This window comes from Juglans regia, chromosome 3 (genome assembly GCF_001411555.2).
Source record: "Juglans regia cultivar Chandler chromosome 3, Walnut 2.0, whole genome shotgun sequence".
Classification (NCBI taxonomy): domain Eukaryota; kingdom Viridiplantae; phylum Streptophyta; class Magnoliopsida; order Fagales; family Juglandaceae; genus Juglans; species Juglans regia.
In genome coordinates, this window is record NC_049903.1 from 19667461 (window position 1) to 19687034 (window position 19574).

General features: G+C 35.9%; 1 protein-coding gene across 1 annotated transcript; it reads right to left on the reverse strand.

Moving 5' to 3' along the window:
• Positions 1–1370: 1370 nt before the first annotated feature.
• Positions 1371–2911, reverse strand: LOC109019172. Its single transcript, XM_019001408.2, has 2 exons — positions 2249–2911; positions 1371–2124 (listed from the first exon to the last, which is right to left on the reverse strand). Exons 1-2 carry the CDS (start codon positions 2859–2861, stop codon positions 1730–1732), a joined length of 1008 nt encoding a protein of 335 aa, XP_018856953.1. The 5' UTR covers positions 2862–2911; the 3' UTR covers positions 1371–1729.
• Between the last annotated feature and the right edge of the window lie 16663 nt (positions 2912–19574).

Genomic DNA, 19574 nt, shown 5'->3' on the forward strand with positions numbered 1-19574 from the left:
ATTAATGGCGCCACTCCCCGGACTCTATGCCGCATTAATAACGCCGCCCTAGAAACCATGCCGCATTAAAAGATTATGACTAAACGAAAGTTGAAATGACATGTACCAGTCGAAGCCAGGTGTGAGTCATCCCCACCTGAAAACCTAGTATAGAAGTCAACCCTATGTACGAAGAAAACTATCTGATTCCTCTAAGCTCACGCACAAACTATTAAGAGAATATATACTGACTTTAACATTAGAGACTTCCCGACCTCGACCATGGCCCCCACTCTCCATGTTTTTTTCAATGTGTAAGTGAAAAACTAAAAATCTGAGTTGCTGGAACCCAACTCAAAGGCATACAAAACATGATGTTAACACTATGCTTTCTATCTCCATGAATAATTGTGTTAACAATATAATTATGTTAGCATTTTTTTTCTTTTTTCTCTAATTTGTGTTTTTATGATCAGCTTGCGTGGCATATATTGCATGTCTCGAAAAAAAAAAAAAAAAAGATCTGCGTTGTCGCATGTTTGATAAATGCCATGTAATTTCGTCGGTTACAATATCAAGAGTTTTTTAATTAGATAACTTATTTTCTGATATGGGGGGATACTTAGCATTGTTATGATTAATGAAATTTTAATGATGGCAAAGATTTTACGAATTTAAAAGCTATTAATTTTTCTATAAAAAATCAAAATAACGTAAACTTATATAAGTTTAAAAAAAATAAAACTAAAATATTTTATATACTAATTAATTTTCTAGACTTTTCTATTAGTGATGCATTTAATAAGCTTTCTAGGTTACTCACTTTATATTTATGTTGACAAGCTCACGATCATACCATGACACATTAAAGCAACTAATTCAAAACCTATCAAAAACGGTTTCATGCCCTAACATCATATTATGATGTATTTTAATTAATTGTTAAGTTGCTTTAAAAAATAAAAAAATAAAGCTCAAATTCCATATGTTTTAAATATAAATAAAGTGAATAAAATTTTATATACCCCATTATCTAACGAGTTGCAATAATATATGGCTCTACAACATTTATTAGTATTTGTATAAATATTTTAGATTACATTAATATTATAGAATCTAATTACTTAAAACCCTCGGATTCAAACAAAAACTTAAAAACAAATTCTTTCTCCAAAAAATAAAGAAAAATCATCTGCAAACAATAATATTAATGTACCGTTAAAATGAAAGTTGAAAGTTGAATAAAATATTATTATTATTTTAAAATTTTAAAAAATTGAATTATTTATTATATTTTGTATAAAAATTTGATAAAATTATAATAATAAGATGAGATAAGATGAAACACTTTTACTATTCGAACGGAAATTAAGTTTCAGGTAACTGTACCAATCAAATATTCAATACAGGAACAACGAATATAAAGAAAAGTTTCTTTCTTTTACACATCCATATTCATATAAAACTACAAAACCCATAATTTCAAGTATTTAATTACCCAATTAAATCCAATCTTCTTCTTTCCTCCTAAGCAACTCCATACCAAGCTTTTAATCCTATATATGCCTATAATAATGGAGAAATCAAACCTATATTCTGTTTTTTCACAAAATCAAACTCTTTTTTTTTTTTTTTTTTAATCACAAAATCAACTGAATTTAGTGTCTTTGATCCTATCCCTTTCAAATTCCTTAGAATTAATAAACAAATAGTTGTACTAATGGCCTCCTACTTAATGGGGGCTTTTGGTTTAGTGAGCACCGCGGTTGATCATCTCCATGTATTGATTCAAAGACTCCTGCCTCTGCAACCTCATTTCCTCGTTGAATTTATTGATAAACGCCTCCACTCGCCGGTTCAGCTCGTCCTGACTCAGCGACGGCTCTTTCCGCAGCTTAGAGTTGGAGCTCCCCGGCGATGGCGTCTGCTGCAGGTTGGTTCGGTCCTTGAACGTCTCTGATTTCTTCACCGGGGACGGGTCCTCCGGGAAGTCGATCTGACGATGGCCGTGGTTCTCCCACGTGTCGCACTTCCTCATGTGCCTGCTCAGCGGCATCGTACGCCCTTCAGTTATCGCCTTCCACGTGTTCTCCATCGTCTCGTGCCTTTTTGGCTTCGCCACCCTTAACGTTCTACCACTTCCACCTGAAAGATATTTCCTACTTTAATCACCACTCTGCCCTTTCAAATCTAACCGTAACTATAGTACTACATGGGCTAAATAAATTCCAATTGAATAAAGAAAAAACTAAATAATAATACTAATTACCTTCGGGACTGGCTTTAACCGGTTTCCGGTGACCGAACCTCACAGAAACAAGAGGTTTCTCCGCCGGTGAAAAGTACTCCGTCAACTGTGTCTCCGACGGGTATAATCTCTTCGTCTGGTTCCCCGTGGACTTCCAGCCCAGAGCCTCGTCATTGTCATCATCATCCTCCTCCGCCTCCGCCTCCGCCTCCGACTCCGCATAGCCATTCATCACCACCACAGCCTTCGTCACCTCGGAAACCTCGTACGTAGCCTCTTCTCTCTTCAGCTGGTGCGTCGCATCGGTCGAGTAGTGATAAACGCTTAACTCCGACGAGATCTCCTCCGTAGGCGTACGCCGTGGTGGTGGATCATCGTCCGGGACTTGTCGCTCGGAGCCGTCGTGGTGGTGGTTGTGGTGGAACCGTGAAGTGACAGCGATGCCTATGATGATGCCGTTGATGATGAAGAAGAGGTAGGGGGGCTTGAGCCAGGAGAGAAGCGAGGCCCAGATGAGAGGCAAGTGAGAGGCAGAGAACTCCAAGGCCAATGGCATAGAGAGCCTCAAAGCCAAACCCACTAACGCCACCCCCGTCGAAACGAGCAGAGCTTTCGGAGCCAGAATCCACGCCATTTATCAGAAAGGCACAGTGACTGTGTGTGTGTGATACCACTGAGTGGTGTGGATGAACGAGGTGGATGGGAGATATATAGAGATGGCAGGGGAGCAGGGACGCGGTTTGTGCTAGAACTTGAATCGTTGGATCAAAAGGGCAGAAGAAATCAACGGTCGGAATGTGTGTAAGGGCGTGGCACGTGTGAGGGTTGTGGCTACTAGTGTCGGAGCTTCTTCCATGCTGCTTTTAGGAATATACGTGGTGGCCCACGTAATAAAATCTATTAGCGTGATTGTGATAAAGCGATAAAACAATAATAATTAGTATTTTTTAAAATAATGGTGAGAGCTTTTGTTTAAAAGTAATGATATACATCTAATACATTATATAATATATTATATCTTACTGTTATAAAATAAAGATATTTTTATAAAATGATATTATTTTATGAGATGTTTTATAAAAATATCTTTTATTTAAAATATAATTATATAAAATATTATAAAAAAATATTATAAGTAAATCATTTTTCTTTGTTTAATATTGTTGAAAAAAAAAAAAAAGACAAAAACAAAAAAAAGTCAAGTGGGCCATCGCTAATCGTAATCATGAGGAGTTCCTAATGTTGAGTACTCTTTGCACGTAACCTGGGATGTGGATTGAAATGGAGTGAGCTGGTATTGAATTTTGAAGAAGTTTAATATTCTCTTAACTCAATTATTACTCAAAATTTGTTTAAGTTTTACATTCATATCTAGATAATCAAATATGAAAAAATTATATTTGTAATCTGGTGTGTAAACTGTAAAGAATATCCTCCATGTCCTTGACATATAAGACTCGATTTATAAGAGGAATTTAGGATTTATTTATTTTCACAGATAAGATGAGATGAATTGAGATTAAAGTTAAAAAGTTAAATAAAGTATTGTCAGAATATATTTTTTAATATTATTTTTATTTTGAGATTTGAAAAATTTAAATTGTTTATTTTATTTTATATTAAAAATTAAAAAAATTATAATGATTAGATAAGATAAGATGAGATGAGATATTTTTTGAAAACAAACGAGATTTTAATTTCTTACAAATCAAGTATTGTCATATCAATGACATAAATAATATATTTTACATACCGATTTATAAGTAGAAAAACCCATCAAATATATAATAAGAATTTTATATATATATATATGCATTTAAGCTATATCTTTCCTGTTTTTTAACTTCAAATGTTTTTAATATAATAGAGTTAAACATAAGGAAAATGATTATACTTATCCTCATGATCTTGCATGCCCCAAGTTACCGCTCACGTATTTTAATTATTTTTCTTAAAGATTAAGAAAGTAACCATTTTTGAAGTAGTGTATTTTTTTAAAAATATTTAAAAAATATTAGAAAGAAAAAAAAAATGCATTTTCACTAGTAGTAAGTTTGAGAAAGCAAATTGATGGGGCCGACTAGCAGCACCCTAAATATAGTATAATATATAAAATAATCATAACTTTTTGTTCTAACTCGATTCATTTAAGAAATAAATCAAATTCAAGTTGAGTTTATATTAAAAGTTTTTTCTACATATAAGTCGATCAGTACGTTAACATACTACTTATAGTGTGACCAATTTTAACTTTAAAAAAAATAAAATGCCAATCACCTTTTAACATAAATAATGTAAAAAGCTTTCACATTAGCGATATGTTGGGTGTGTTAAAAAATAGTGTTAAATAGATTTACTCTTATACTAAAATTAAGTTTAATTATTCACGACCGAGATCTAATTATATCAGATTTTGTTTTTTAACACATAGAAAACCAAATTATTATAAGTATTATTGGGTAGTTAATTTCAAAATAACATTATAAATCATGATCTATCATGATTTCCCAAAAAAAAAAAAAAAACTACCTCGCTCGCTGAATATTGCCACAATATTCGATCTTTATTCTGGTAGGCCAACGAGAGGTGAAAAGAGATCGAGATTCGAGTGCTTAATTTCTTTATATGATCAAATGGGTACGAATCTTTGCTGTGAATGAAAAGGGAAGCTGGTGCTTTTACAGGCAAATTAATCTCAACAACATGAAAAGGTACGTGGCTTTAGGTGCCAGCAACATTAATTAATTATTTGAATAATTCGATATTATATGAATTAATATATATATATATATATATAAAATTTGAAATCTTAACGGTCGTATGAAGTGCCCATGCACCCGCCTGCCTGTCCAATGGTCGACTGCGGCCCTACCGAGCGCTGGCTCTGGGTAGCAATGCATGTGTGCTGTGCCCGACATCTTCGGGGGCGCACTTTGCCCTGATCACCGACCATGCATACATGATATGTACTTATCATCATCATATTGCATGCCTTTCACTTTGCTTGTTGATTTAAAAGTCCATCTTTAATTCTTCTTTCTGGTAATTAATAAAAGTTGGTCATGTCTAGCAGCCTGTACATACAATATGCCCCACCCCCACCAAAATTACACGTACACTCCCTAGCTAATTATTTACAATCATATTTCAAAACTAATTCATAAGAATCTAATAATAATTCCCAACACCATTGATTATGCATGCATGGCAGCATATATATATATATATGTATGAGAGAGAGAGAGAGAGAGATTATGTTTATCACATTCAATGAATTAAAATGCAGTAAATATAATAATTATTGATCTTACATCGAGCTTGCAGAAGATGATTTTCTCCGGGATTGACGTGTGGCCATTTTTTATTAATTAATGGACTACTAAAGTCAACTGATCGTCAGTAATACTATACATATACACGTAAGTACATGATATTTTGATCGATATTGCATGTACCCAAACGTACGTATATGGTCTTGTATTTATGTCACTCGTATGTATACCATCGTCGTGCGTAGTACTCCCCACATCCAGCCAATAAAAAAATAATATTATTAATGTCCTATATATATATATATGTTACATGACACGAATTATTTAAACATCCGACCATATGGTAACATGATGCATACTGATCGTGAAACATGACATGTACAACACTATCCAAACTCTGAGCTTTGGTCTGTGTCAAACTTTTACTGTGGGATGATCATCAGCTCCATATGATTGCGACACATGCACCTGGCCTGCATATATACATAAATGCGTATCCCACCTCTAGCTAGCTATCTCCTAATGGATTAGGGCATTTCTAAATATAGAGACATTTCTGAAAAAGCTTCCGCGCTCGCCCTGATTATCTTTAATTTGTGTACGTGGACTTAATATATGGACAAATGGTCCGCCCTTTGAAAGATCATGAATGGATCATAACTACTACGGAAACACGATAATATATATATAATGAGTACTCTGATTATTTTTATGGATATATTATTTTTTCTTTTCTTTTTTTTTTTAAATGGTTTTTATGCATGATTTTTAGGCTTTTGGCTACTCATCAATTAATACAAGAGCATTTATAATAGATTATTTGTAACGAGAATGATTATTTGTAATGAAAACATACTGATTTTTATAGAAAATAATTGACCACAAATAAATATTTTTCTTGTAGTAGTGGTTGGTGAAAAGTGTGTGAATATTGTTATATGGTAAAGTATATATATATTAACAATATAGTTTCTAAGACTTGAAAGAATAGCATAGCAACTATATAATGAACATAAATAAAATAGAATAACAATAAAAAAAAGTATTACTTGACATTCATATTATATATATATATATTTGATCTTAATTAATTATAACTTAATCTCTTGTAAAGATGAATTAATGGATGATTACAATATTTACTAATAAGTTGGACTTTCATTAATTTGATGAGCGCAGTTTATTGGCTTTTGTGCATGCAGCTTAATTAACTGAATAGTTCATAAGGAAACTTCTTATATATATATATATATATATATATATATATATATATATATGTAGGAAGCTAATTAAACTAGATGATCTAATTCATTACTATTTTCCATATTATAAAGGCTAATTCCTCTGTTGAACGATGGCGATCGCCATAAGGAAGATTATGTAGGTAAGATAAATCAAATCTCATCATAAGGTAGCATAAGATATGCAAATTGTATTTTACATGATTGGGCAAGAAGTGGGGTAGTGGCCAAGGAACATTAATGCATTATCATTTCGACCCAAGAAAATGCTTTGTAGTGATATAGAATCATAGATGTCCAAAGAACAAGGTAATGGCACACAAGAATTTATAGTACGTTTGTTTTGCGTCTCTATTTCCAAAAGGAAATATCAGTTGTAACCCTAATTTTTCTTAACATAACGTGGTAATTATACATCACGTCCTTCTCATATGAACAAGCCTGGGATCTAGTCAAATCTGTCGCCATTTCATTATTTTTATAGCAAACCATTTAATACTTTGTCTTATTTTGCAAATGAGAAACAAAAGCCTTACAACGTACAGTAGGAATGTATGCAAAGCTATAAACATACGTATAGTAGCTCGCTAGCTCGATATGTAGGCTATATTTAATTGTCTACTTTTGTCCTAAATATGCAGTTAATTGCATTAGTGGCGCCAACTGCACAAAATTATTTTACTATATGATCATAAGGAAGATGATTAATTAATTAGAGTTAGAAGTACATCTACATGTTGCCATTCGATGTGAATGTAGGCTAGCTAGCTAATTTCCTGCAATCCAATCAAGAAGAAGAAAGAAGAAAAAAAAAATAAAAAGGGTGCTGCTACTTTATCCCTCAAAGTAATTACTTTGAGGGATAAGTTTAAAAATGACATGCTTATTTGGGACTGACTTTTGTTGTTTTGTTTTTATTGGTTTTCAAAATTTTGAATGGGGAATGAAAACAAGGAGTTACATTTGGATGTATGAATGCACTAATTAGTATTAAATTTTCTTACAGCCCAGCGTCGAAGACTACAGTTCTTAGGTCTTTGCAAGCATTCCCACTACTCACTGATAGAATAATCTACAGTTCATATGCTTACTTATACACATTTAGATCAAGACAAACTCACATATGGTCAAGTAGAAATCAACTGTGAACCCATAAAGAAAACAATCGGTATAGGCCTAAACACGTAACATTATTATGAGCACCTTCTACACCATAAAAAAATTTTTAATCTCATTCCCACAAAATTATAAAGTCACTAAAGACACTATATAACAATGTGTAACACGAAACTATAAGGAAAACAAAGTCGACATTGGGGTGAAATTAGGGACACAGGGGCTCGATTCCGGAACTTCTAGTGTGAATGGAAAACATTTCTCATGACCTAATGCACCCAAATCATAGTAATGAAAAACGAAAATATTTTAAGAGAAACTCACTAGGGATCTGCAGATGACGGCGGCACTGGGCAACCGGAAACCGCTTTGCGAAGACGAGAGCGCGAGAGAGGTGGATGGAGACCAACTCGCTGAAATACAAGCTCACCGGCGTCGGCGAGGCAGCGAGATGGTGGCGAGATGGGCACCGGAGTCGACAATGTGTAAGTGAAGAACAGCAGAGAGGGTGAGAGAAAGGGGGCGGGAACTGGGAGAAATCGCGAAGGGGGGAAAGTTTTGGGTAGGGTGGGAGAAATAAGGCGCCCGCGGGGGAGTATTAATTTTATTCATATTTGCGGCGCTTAAATGTCGCCGCAAATAACAAATCATTGGCCGCAATTAACTGCCCATCTATTTTACGCTGACAACGTTGACTATTGCGACGACAATATACGCCGCAAAAAAGAGATATTGCGTCGATTATTCACTTTCGACGACAAATAAGTGCTGCTACAGTTAACGACACCTATTGAGTCGAAAAAATATCGCTGCAATAATACAAAATCGCCGCAAAAAACAAAAGTGAACATCAGATTGCGAATTTGAGCTGCAACTCAGCGACGGCATGGAAATCGCTGCAAATACTAGCCTTTAGCGGCGATTATAGTTTTGGCGATATTAAAAACGCTGGAAATGGCCCTTTTTCTTGTAGTGCGAGTGCCTAATCGAATTGATCGGATCTATTAATTTATTACCCACCCGGAAAAGAAAATAAAAAGAAAAAAGAAAGAAAAAAGAAAAAAAGTTTGGTTCTATATGCGATCGAGCTCGCTCATAAAGGCTCATGAAATTAACCGTTTGATTTGTACTTTGTTCTCCGTTCATGCATTTAAGCAAGTAGGTGTTGGGCATTAAAAACCCACAAAAAACAAAGACCTCGTCCAAGCTGTACGCGGTATATATAATATCCATCACAAGTTGAACAAGAAAATTAAGGTAGTTGACGAAACTGAACGTCCCAAACATTGAATTGTCGTCAGTTGGCGGGTGGCAAAATATAATATTAAGCGGATAATGTTTAATTAGCTAAGCCAGACCCACCACAATAATATCCAAGGATAGGCAGTTACTGATCTATGTCTTAACTACCACTCTACCGGTCCATTTTCGATTGGTCTATAATTATATATCGATCCTGTTCGTCTACCAAAAGTAGCCGGATGATCTTTCGTTGCAATTTACACATAAAAGCAAAAGGTCTTCGGCCTTGGAAGTCATTTACACGTACGTAACTCCGTCGACGTCAACTTTCAATACCCTTCCGCTTGTTAAGAAACTAATTATCCAAACGTGGTATAGTTATAAAATATCACACAAAAATAAATTTATAAATTAATATAACTTTATATGATATAATTTTTATATAATATAATATAACGTATCATGTGAAGCGAAATGAGTTTGTTGATATAGTTAATCATGAAATATCTAATTTGTGGCTAAATTATCAAACCATTAAATTAATATTAATATGTAGGGAATTTAGATTAAGAGGAATATATATATCTAAATATATAAAGTAACTATCTAACAGAAAATCTTGTTTTAACGGTTTTTTATTATTTTTTTGTTAAAGTTAACGCCGTCCGTCTATAGGTATATTATTGAAGTGCAGTAATTAATTATACAGGTCAAGAAAAGTGGGCTGCAGAGATAATCATTTTGACTAGGACTAGGAATCCGAGTTTAGTTTTTGTGCCTCAAAAAGACCAAACTGCAACTAAGTTCTATCTATCTATCTTAGAAGAAACGTACGTAGGTCTGCAAGAACTATCTGATGTACCTGTCAGTGATTGTAATTAAAGCTCCAATTGGATTTTTTTAAAATTATCTGATGTACATGTCAAAATTATTTCGTACAAGTTCATAGAATATGCCCTCTCAAACTTAAAATTACCTGTCAATGATTGTAATTAAAGCTCTAATTGGACTTTTTTTAAGTGGTATCATAGCGTGTAATTATTTATAAATTACATAAACATTATATTGTTATTTAATTAATCGAAAATATTACGTTTTTATTAATAAAAGATTAATTCCTAACAAAAAAAATTTAAATATAAATTAAGTAAACGTGCATTGCACGTTGTTTTCACCTAGTATATATATACACACATAAAAAGTTTTTAATACAATGCACAAAAATGTAAAATCTCCGTCTATTTCTTAAATGTAAGCCGTAGATTTCTCTGGGAATTTAACGATCGATGACATGTTCTAATTTAGTACTCGAGAACCGAGCGAGTGGGGGAGCCCGTACAAAGGAAAAGACGAAAAAAGGGTTAGTAATAGTCATAATTTTAAAGAGTATTTATTTATTAATAATGAAGATCGAAGTACGTACTCCTCCAAATTAATAAGATGCGGTTTGTGGAGGGAGGGCCAGGGCTGCGGTGGCCCCTCAGGAAGAAATATAAAGTAAATAACGAAATCCAAAGACGTTTTGTAGCACCGCCCATTTCTCAGGCGACCGCCATATATGAAAACTTGCATGGGATAAGGGTCTATAAAAAATATATATATATATATATATATATATCGACCTATAAAAGAAGGCTAGCTGCTTCTTATGTAATTAAACGGGATATATTTGAATGCACCATGAGTGTCTGAAGTTTGAACTTTCAAAGCAGTCGTACGTCAAGATCAATATATAAATAGTACTAAACTAGCTGTGTCATGATCTATTAAAAATAAAAAATAAAAATTGTTTTGTTTTGATTGTCATGCGTATATCCTTAATATATGTCTACAAAAACAAATTATAAACTTATAACCTATCAGTACTAATTATTTCAGTTTTTGAGCATGCATGCAAGTATGTCAAGCATTATTGCCGAACGAGTGGGGCTAGGTCGACCGTGGAGTCTACCGAAATTTTCTACTGATACGAGTGTAAGGAAAATGTTAGGGAGTCCGATTTGGACTCCCGGTTGCTTTTCCCGTCTCATATGAGAAGGCTAGTTGGCCTTTCCGTCCTTTTTTTTTTTAGTTTTTAATTTTTTTTCCTTTCTTTCTTTTTTTTTTTCTTGTCTTTTTCCCTCCCTCACCCAGATCTCTTTTACACCTACTCTCCCTGTCCAACGAAACCCAATCGAGCTTCATCCCATTAGAAACCGGCAGAAATGGTTGTATGTTTTTTGATCTAGAAGTCCGAGGCCGACCCTTCTCCTGATGATGATCGTGAACTTCTTTCTTGGTCTCTTTTATTTCAATTTTGGTCCCTCCTTCCATTCTTATGCTTATGTTCACTTCAAGAACTGTTTGATTATTCTTTCTTTGTTGACCAGCTTGAAAGGTTTCAAATCCAGGTCCTTTTGCAATTCTTTCCTTTTGCTGCTGATACAGTCGGTGCAATATGAGAGGATGATGGTATATTCCATCTTGGATTTCTTCTTCCAAATCTCTTTCTATCTCCATCTTTGATGACATCGAATGAGTTTCACTAAGCAGGAGAGTCGGCGTGAGAGATATTTGGGTGAGGGAGGAAAAAAGATAAAAAATAATAAAGAAAAAAAAAAAGAGACGGAAAGGCCAACTGGACTTCTCACATCAAATGAAAAAAGCAAACGGGAGTCCAAATCGAACTTCTTAGCATTTTTCATTAAATTAGTGAAATTATAAACTTGACTAATTCTTTTAAAATATATTTCTCAACATGATTTGAATTTTCCTTGAATCCTTACATATATTTGACGTTAAATAATATCTAAAACCTAATTTAATATCTAAACCCAAACAAATTTTCCTGTTGGATACGTATGATCATGTCAAGCTGTAAGCGACTTTGTCAAGAAGTCATATATGATGCGTATCGATCTGTTGATTAAGAAGGCCTATAATCTCGTAACTGTCTAACTAACTTGGTTTATATTATATATAGTGGCTATTATTATTAATTTTCTATAAACTTTTATGGTCGTGCGTCGATGTTGTCGTGCACTTTAGACTAACACATGTGCAGAGGGTGGGGGGCATGGACCGCCTACTCCAGTTATAGTACACATTAGGGGTGTGCAGAATTCCGAGAATTCCGACTCCGTCCGACCTCCGCTCCGATGCCGACTCCGACGGAGTCGGAGTTGTCGGAATTCGGAGTCGGAATTCGGAGCTACTCCGAATAATTATTCGGAGTCGGAGTCGGAGTCGGAGCTCGAAGGAGCTCCGACTCCGACTCCGAATTTTTTTTAAAAACCCAGCTCCAAAACGACGTCGTTTTGAAGCTGGGTTTAAAAAAAAAATTTTTGAACGACACCGTTCCACTTAATATGGAACGGCGTCGTTCCATATTTCCAAGTTGAAGGGGCTTCTTCTTCACGTCAAGCGTCCTCTTCCTTTTCTTCTTCTTCTTCTTCCTTCTTCCTTCTTCACTTCTTCTTCCTCCTTCACTCCTCTCTCGCGTCTCCCGTCCCAGTGACTGAACCAGTGAACCAGTGAAGTTCAGAACACCGTTCGTCGTTGCTCCTCCCTGCCGCCGTCCCTCTGTTCAGCTTCCAGCCTTCCACCTACGGTGAGCCCTAAATTTATGAGCCCTAAATTTAATTCAAGCACGTCTCTTATGAATTGGAGCCAGCAGTTGTGATTCTTGTGATTCTTGTGTATTGAATATTCAATATAGTCCCCAACACGGCGCTCAAAAACATGAATTTTACATTATTTTGAAGACTTGCGCTCGAGCGAGGTGTCGAGCGCAAGTCGAGCGCACGTTGTTTTGAACATTGGCTCGAGCGATATGTCGAGCGGAAGTCGAGCGAACCTCTCTGGAAGCGCTACGTCGAGCGCTCTGAAACTCTCTGTATGGATTCTGCTCGAGCTCGACGTCGAGCGCACGTCGAGCGAACCTCTCTAGAATGGGTTCTGCTCGAGCGCTACGTCGAGCGCACGTCGAGCGAACCTCTCTGGATGGATTCTGCTCGAGCGCCACGTCGAGCGCAGTCGAGCGAACCTCTCTGTATGAGTTCTGCTCGAGCGCCACTTCGAGCGCACATCGAGCGAACCTTACTGGATGGGTTCTGCTCGAGCGCACGTCGAGCGAACCTCTCTGTATGGCTTCTGCTCGAGCGCACGTCGAGCGCACGTCGAGCGAACCCATCTGGATGGGTTCTGCTCGAGCGCACGTCGAGCGAACCCATCTGGATGGGTTCGCTGAGTCAAGCGCACATCAACCGAACCTCAATGTAATAATACATCGATACATGTATTATTATGATACAATAATACATGTCCTATTGTATAATACAATAGCCTAGTTTATTTTTAAACTAATTTTTTGCTTCTAATTTAATTTTTTCAGCTTCATTGATTGTGATATGGATCCTAGACATAGTGGAGATGATCGTCCACAAGGGGATGTAGCGGATGCCAATGCTACAACTCCTACACCGGTGGGTACTTCCACCCCTAGAGCCACATCTAGGGCAGCTACATCTAGAGCAGCTACATCTAGAGCAGCTACATCTTGTGCGAGTAGTCGACTCCCACTCCCAGTTGATATAGAGGATGAAGATATGTTCAACGAGGAGGAGGAGATGCCCATTGAGCAAGATCAACCACCACGACCTTCTAAAAAGAGGTCGTGGACATGGGAGCATTTCACCAAAATACCTGGTGAAATTGCGAACCCAGTGGCAAGATGTCATTATTGTGGATCACTTTGTGGATGCCATTCGAAGAAGCAAGGTACCAGTGTGTTGATAGCACATCTAAATGGTTGCCAACGATATAAGATAGCGAAGGGATTGCAAGCCACTGATCAGACCAACCTCAGTTACCAAACTTCTACAGCCACTGATGGTACACAGACTAAGAAATTGGTCATCCCTCAATACAGTGAGAAGATGTTGAGGGACATGCTTGCAGAGATGATAATTACTGATGAGATGCCATTTACCACAGTCGAGAAAAGAGGCTTTCGAAAGTTTCTAAATTTTGTTGAGCCACGATTTCCCATTCCATCACGGTATACAGTGATGCGAGATTGTATGAAGAGGCATGCGAAGGACAAGGAGGAGATGAGGAAGATGTTTATTACCACTGGCCAAAGAGTGTCTTTTACGACTGACACATGGACTTCCATACAGAACGTCTGCTACATGTGTATCACGGCACACTACATTGACAGTGAGTGGATTTTGCATAAAAAAATTATTGGTTTTAAAGAAATTGTGGATCATAAAGGTGCATCCATTGGGGCGAAGATGGATGATTGTTTAAAGGACTGGGGAATTCGAAAAGTGCTGTGTATTACAGTTGACAATGCCAGTGCGAATGAAACAGCAATTGATTGGTTTAAGCGGAACACGACGGTGAGAGATGATGTCATTCGGGCCCACGAGTTTATTCACGTTCGATGCTGTGCTCATATCATTAACCTCATAGTTGTTGAGGGATTAAAAGAGGTTCATGATTCCATAACCCGAGTCCGCAACATTGTACGATATGTGAGGGGTTCCCCTCAAAGGCTTGCCAAGTTTAAGGCAATAGCAGAAGATTTGAAGATTGAATGTTCTAGTATGCTGTGCTTGGACGTTCCGACTCGATGGAATTCTACATACATGATGTTGGATGTGGCACAGAAGTACCAAAAAGCATTCGAGCGGATGGAGGTCGAGGATGGGGGCCTGAGGTATGCTTTGTTGGAGCCAGCAGGACAGGGGCTCGGTGCGCCAGACGCACATGATTGGACCAGTGTGAGTTATTTTGTTGAATTTTTAAGAACTTTTTATGAGATAACCATGCGACTATCTGGATCCAAATATACGACTGCGAACTCATTTTTCAGTGAGCTCTCAGAGCTTCACTTCCAGTTGGAAAATAGTTGTACTGACTCTGCTGGATTGTTATCTGATATGGCTACGAGGATGAAGATCAAATATGATAAATATTGGGGGAATATTGAGAAGATAAATAGATTGCTATTTGTGGCTGTGATCCTTGACCCCCGAGTTAAGTTGGCCGTTCTAGAATTTTGGGTAAATTCCGTCCTCGGGGCAGTGAAGGCTGGAGAGTTTATTAGATTGCTAAAAAGTGATGTTGATGACTTATATCATCACTACAGTACTAGTGCTCAGCCTTCATCCGCAGTTGGTAGCTCCTCACATTCGAGGCCGACAGGATCGACAGTTCCCTCAGGTGATACTGACCCATCTGTAGGGGTTAGAGGCAATCGTGTCATACGGCAGTATCATCAACTCATGTCAACAAGGAATATTATGCATTGTACATCTGAGGTTGAACGATATTTTATGGAAGCTGTCGAGGCACCTAGTGATGTATTTCAGTTATTAACTTGGTGGAAAGTTAATTCCACCAAGTATCCAGTCCTTTCCCGTGTGGCCCGAGATGTGCTAGCCATTCCTGTCACTACGGTTGCCTCAGAGTCGGCATTTAGCACTGGAGGTCGCGTGTTTGATGCTTATCGGAGTTCATTGTCACCGTCAACCGTGGAGGCCCTCGTTTGCACACAGAATTGGATAAGTGAAACGCCCATTGGACTAGATACCGTTGGCGTTGATGCCGAGAGCTATAGGCTTGAATCGGGTAAGTTTATATGCTTTTTAATGATGATTTAATTATTTTTAATGTTTCTAACTTCTACTTTTTATGATTTTATAGATCTAATTGTGAACCCTAACATAATTACCGATGATTGAGAGTTTGGAACGGACGCTACTTGAGAGTTGTGATGGAGTTGAGAGAACCTCATTTCTTGGTAAGAATCAAATTATTCTTTTACCGTATATAATTTTTTATTATCAATTTTTTTTCATCTATTGATTGCTACTTTCTATCTTCATTTCAGGCGTGACCAATGGAACATTGGGGTTTGAGTGAAACCCATGTTTAATTTTTATGTAATTATATTTCAAGACTGAGTCATATTGTTATTACGTTATAAATGAGACTGTTATAACTTATGGCTGCATCATACATGTTATTTACTTTTTAAACTATTTATATAGTTATATTTATGTACTTATATCCCGAGCAAATACGTGGGATAAGTACTCTTTATTCTATAATTTCTATTAGTACTTATCCATCATCTCTCAAAAGTTTATAATTTATTATCCAACTGAAATTAATCGAATTATACAAATTCGTACCATCATTCTTTTCTATAAAATTTTAAATTTGTGTAATTTTCAACTCATGAGTCATGAGCACTTTTAATGCTAAATTTCAGGCGGACATAAAACAAATTAAAGATATAATCAAAATTCAGTAACAAAATCAGAACGAATATTTAAATTATTGAAAACTCTTGAATAAACTAAATATTTGTAGATGGTTAACTTTTAAAAAAATATATATATGTTGCCCACTATCTGAAACGAAATTGAACAACAAAATTTAAATAATAATAAAAAAAAAATTCTGAAATTGAGTTCGGAGTCGGAGCTCCGACCTCCATTCGGAACTCCCTCCGAACTCCAGTCGGAGATCCGATCGGAAGTCGGAGCTCCGACCTCCGTTCGGAGCTCCGATCGGAGGTCGGAGCTCCGACATCCGATCGGAATCGGACTCCGACTACGTTCGGAGTCGGAGTCGGAGGAAAGTTTTGGCTCCGAATCCGGTCGGAGTCGGAGGTCGGAAATGACAACTCCGACTCCGTCGGAGTCGGAGCCCACCCCTAGTACACATTCTAAACAGGTCGAGGTTGTCTTGTCTCTCCAGCCTAGCTATTTCAAACAAAAACAAAGACCCAGTCCATGCATGATCAGCTCACATGTGTTCATCATCAAAGGGCACAAGTAGTACGTACGTATGGGTTGTCTCCCTGCATAATTATATTAAATTCCAGACTAATTATTTTATAAAGAGGAGTCTAGATAGATAAATAAACGAAATGAAACTCTTACACATCTTTTATTATTGTTTACTATATATCTAGCAAATTTTTTTTTTAATTTTTTTTATTATTTGAATTTGGATTAAAAATCTCATTATATGATCTTTTTGTATAATTTAAAAGAAAATAAATTCAATTAATCAATGTAATCATTTAAATTAATTCAAAATATATGCAATTTTATAAAATTTGACTCAAAAAGAAAAAAAAGGTCAATTAAATATATTTTTAATTAAATTATATGATTATGTTAATTAATTGAATTTATTTTCTTCTACATTATGTAAGAAGATTCTGTTTTGAAATTTTTAATCTAAATTTAAAGAATAAAAAGGAAAAAAAAAAAAGGAACTGAATAATAAAATAATAATAAATATTATTATGATATTATCCTAAATAAATATACGGTAGATGTTTGTGGTAATCCGATAGATGTGGAGAGAAATGGTCGGTAGAAGATAGAGTTGACCATAAAGTCTTTAAACTTGGGAGACACGAAAACTCATATTACTTGTCTATGTAATTGCCACAAAAAGTGATATTATTTTTTAATTATGTTGTATAAAAAATAACGTCACTTTATTTTATTAAAAAATAAAATGATATTTATAATTTTAAGTTGGATAAATTTCGTATATTTTTTTAAAAAAATAGATAATTATGATATTTAAATAAAAAAAATTAATTTTTTAATAATAAAACTTACTCTTTTTAAAATGAAATACAAGATATTTGCACACCTCATAACTCTATCTAGAATTACTATTTACAAAAACATAAAAAATAAAATCAAAATCGATCGGTCTAATTATGTAAAAAAAATAAAAATATTGTAATCTCAATCCGGTACTTAGAACACATATTCTATATATATATATATATATATATATATATATTATTAATGTAACAAGATTTGATCTGTAATAAAAATATTTATAAATTATATGGGTGATGTATTTTCACACCAACTTATGAATAGAAGTTGTATTAGAAATATAAGTGAAACCAACTAATTAATCAAAGTGAATTTGAAAAAAAAAAAAACACTTCCTCTCGTGGATAGAACATTGAAGAAAACTTGTCAACACTTGTCGCCCTAACGCACAAATCCGATAAGGGTCGGTTTGGGTTAAGTGACGGTTGGGATTGGATGAAGTTTAATTAGTTAGATTAAAAAAAGAAAATAGACAGAGATAAATGGTATATAATGGTGATTGCTTAGCTGAAGCAGAGTCGGTTTGAATGCAGGGATTAGTGAATTCACACAGCGTTGACACATAATAAAATGCATGTCCCAACGCCAACGCAAAGCTCCTAGCTATTTCCTCCGTCTTCTAAGTCAAAGTCTACACCGTCCAATTCTCAACTGAATGCCAATTGTCGAGCCCTCAGCCGTTGATCTTATCAGTTGTTTTTGTTATTTTGTCCGAATATTCCCTCATGTACATTCACTAGGATGAGGCTATATATGCTGTTGTACCAAAACTATCCAGAAACACACTCAAACACAAGATAGAGACAATATGTAAGTGGTTCGGCAACTTGCCTACGTCCACTGTAGCGAAAACAATATATTTCGAAATTTCTTCAAAATATACAAACTCTAACAAAAACTATCTCTACACTGCATTCTTTGTATTTCCACACACTCATTTCGTTTACAACTGATCTCCTTTTATAGGAGAAAGCTCAGGGGACAAACTAATCTACAGTCACCGCCATTGACAATTTGAGGCACTTGTTGGGAGATATTTCTGATATTTTGGAGACACCATAAATGCTTGAGGACAAGCTTAATTTATGGGGCAGCTATACAAGACAATTTCACATTCATATTCACACGTTGGGTTGATATTTAACAATCACCCCCCCCACCCATGTGTGTCATATTTAAGCTGCTGCAAACTGATGCTTCCTTCAAATGATTTCACCCCCTCGTTGAAATACTCATTATATCTGCCATGAGAGATTTCCACTATCAAATGCGCCCTAAGGCACCAATGCACCTGAAGGTGCTCAGCAGTGTGAGATATTGATTAATTCCAAACAGTGTTGGAATTTGATCCCTGTGACGACTTTCGTCAACATATCTGCTGGATTGTCTTCAGTGCCAATCTTCTGAAGTAGAATGTCCCCTTCATCTAATATCTCACGTATGAAGTGAAAGCGGACATCTATATGCTTTGTTCGAGAATGATACACTTGGTTCTTGGCCAGATGAATTGCACTCTGACTGTCACAGTAAACGGTAACCTCTTGCTGTTTAAAGCCCAAATCTGTTACCAGTCCTTGTAACCAAATGGCTTCTTTCACGGCTTCTGTTACAGCCATGTATTCAGCCTCTGTTGAGGATAGTGCAATTGTAGACTGCAAGATAGATCGCCAACTAACTGGTCCTCCAGCCATAGTGAACACATATCCAGTTGTCGATCGTCGTTTGTCAAGATCACCAGCATAGTCTGAGTCAACATATCCAGTTACTAGACTATCTTCATTCTTCTCAAACTTTAAACCAAGATCTACGGTCCCTAGAATGTACCGTAGAA

Bases quoted from the DNA above. Each gene is read 5' to 3' on its own strand.
- LOC109019172 (XM_019001408.2), bottom strand. From the start codon at position 2,861: ATGGCGTGGATTCTGGCTCCGAAAGCTCTGCTCGTTTCGACGGGGGTG. The intron at 2,125-2,248 runs GTAATTAGTATT...AATATCTTTCAG, and splicing joins GGTTAAAGCCAGTCCCGAAG to GTGGAAGTGGTAGAACGTTA.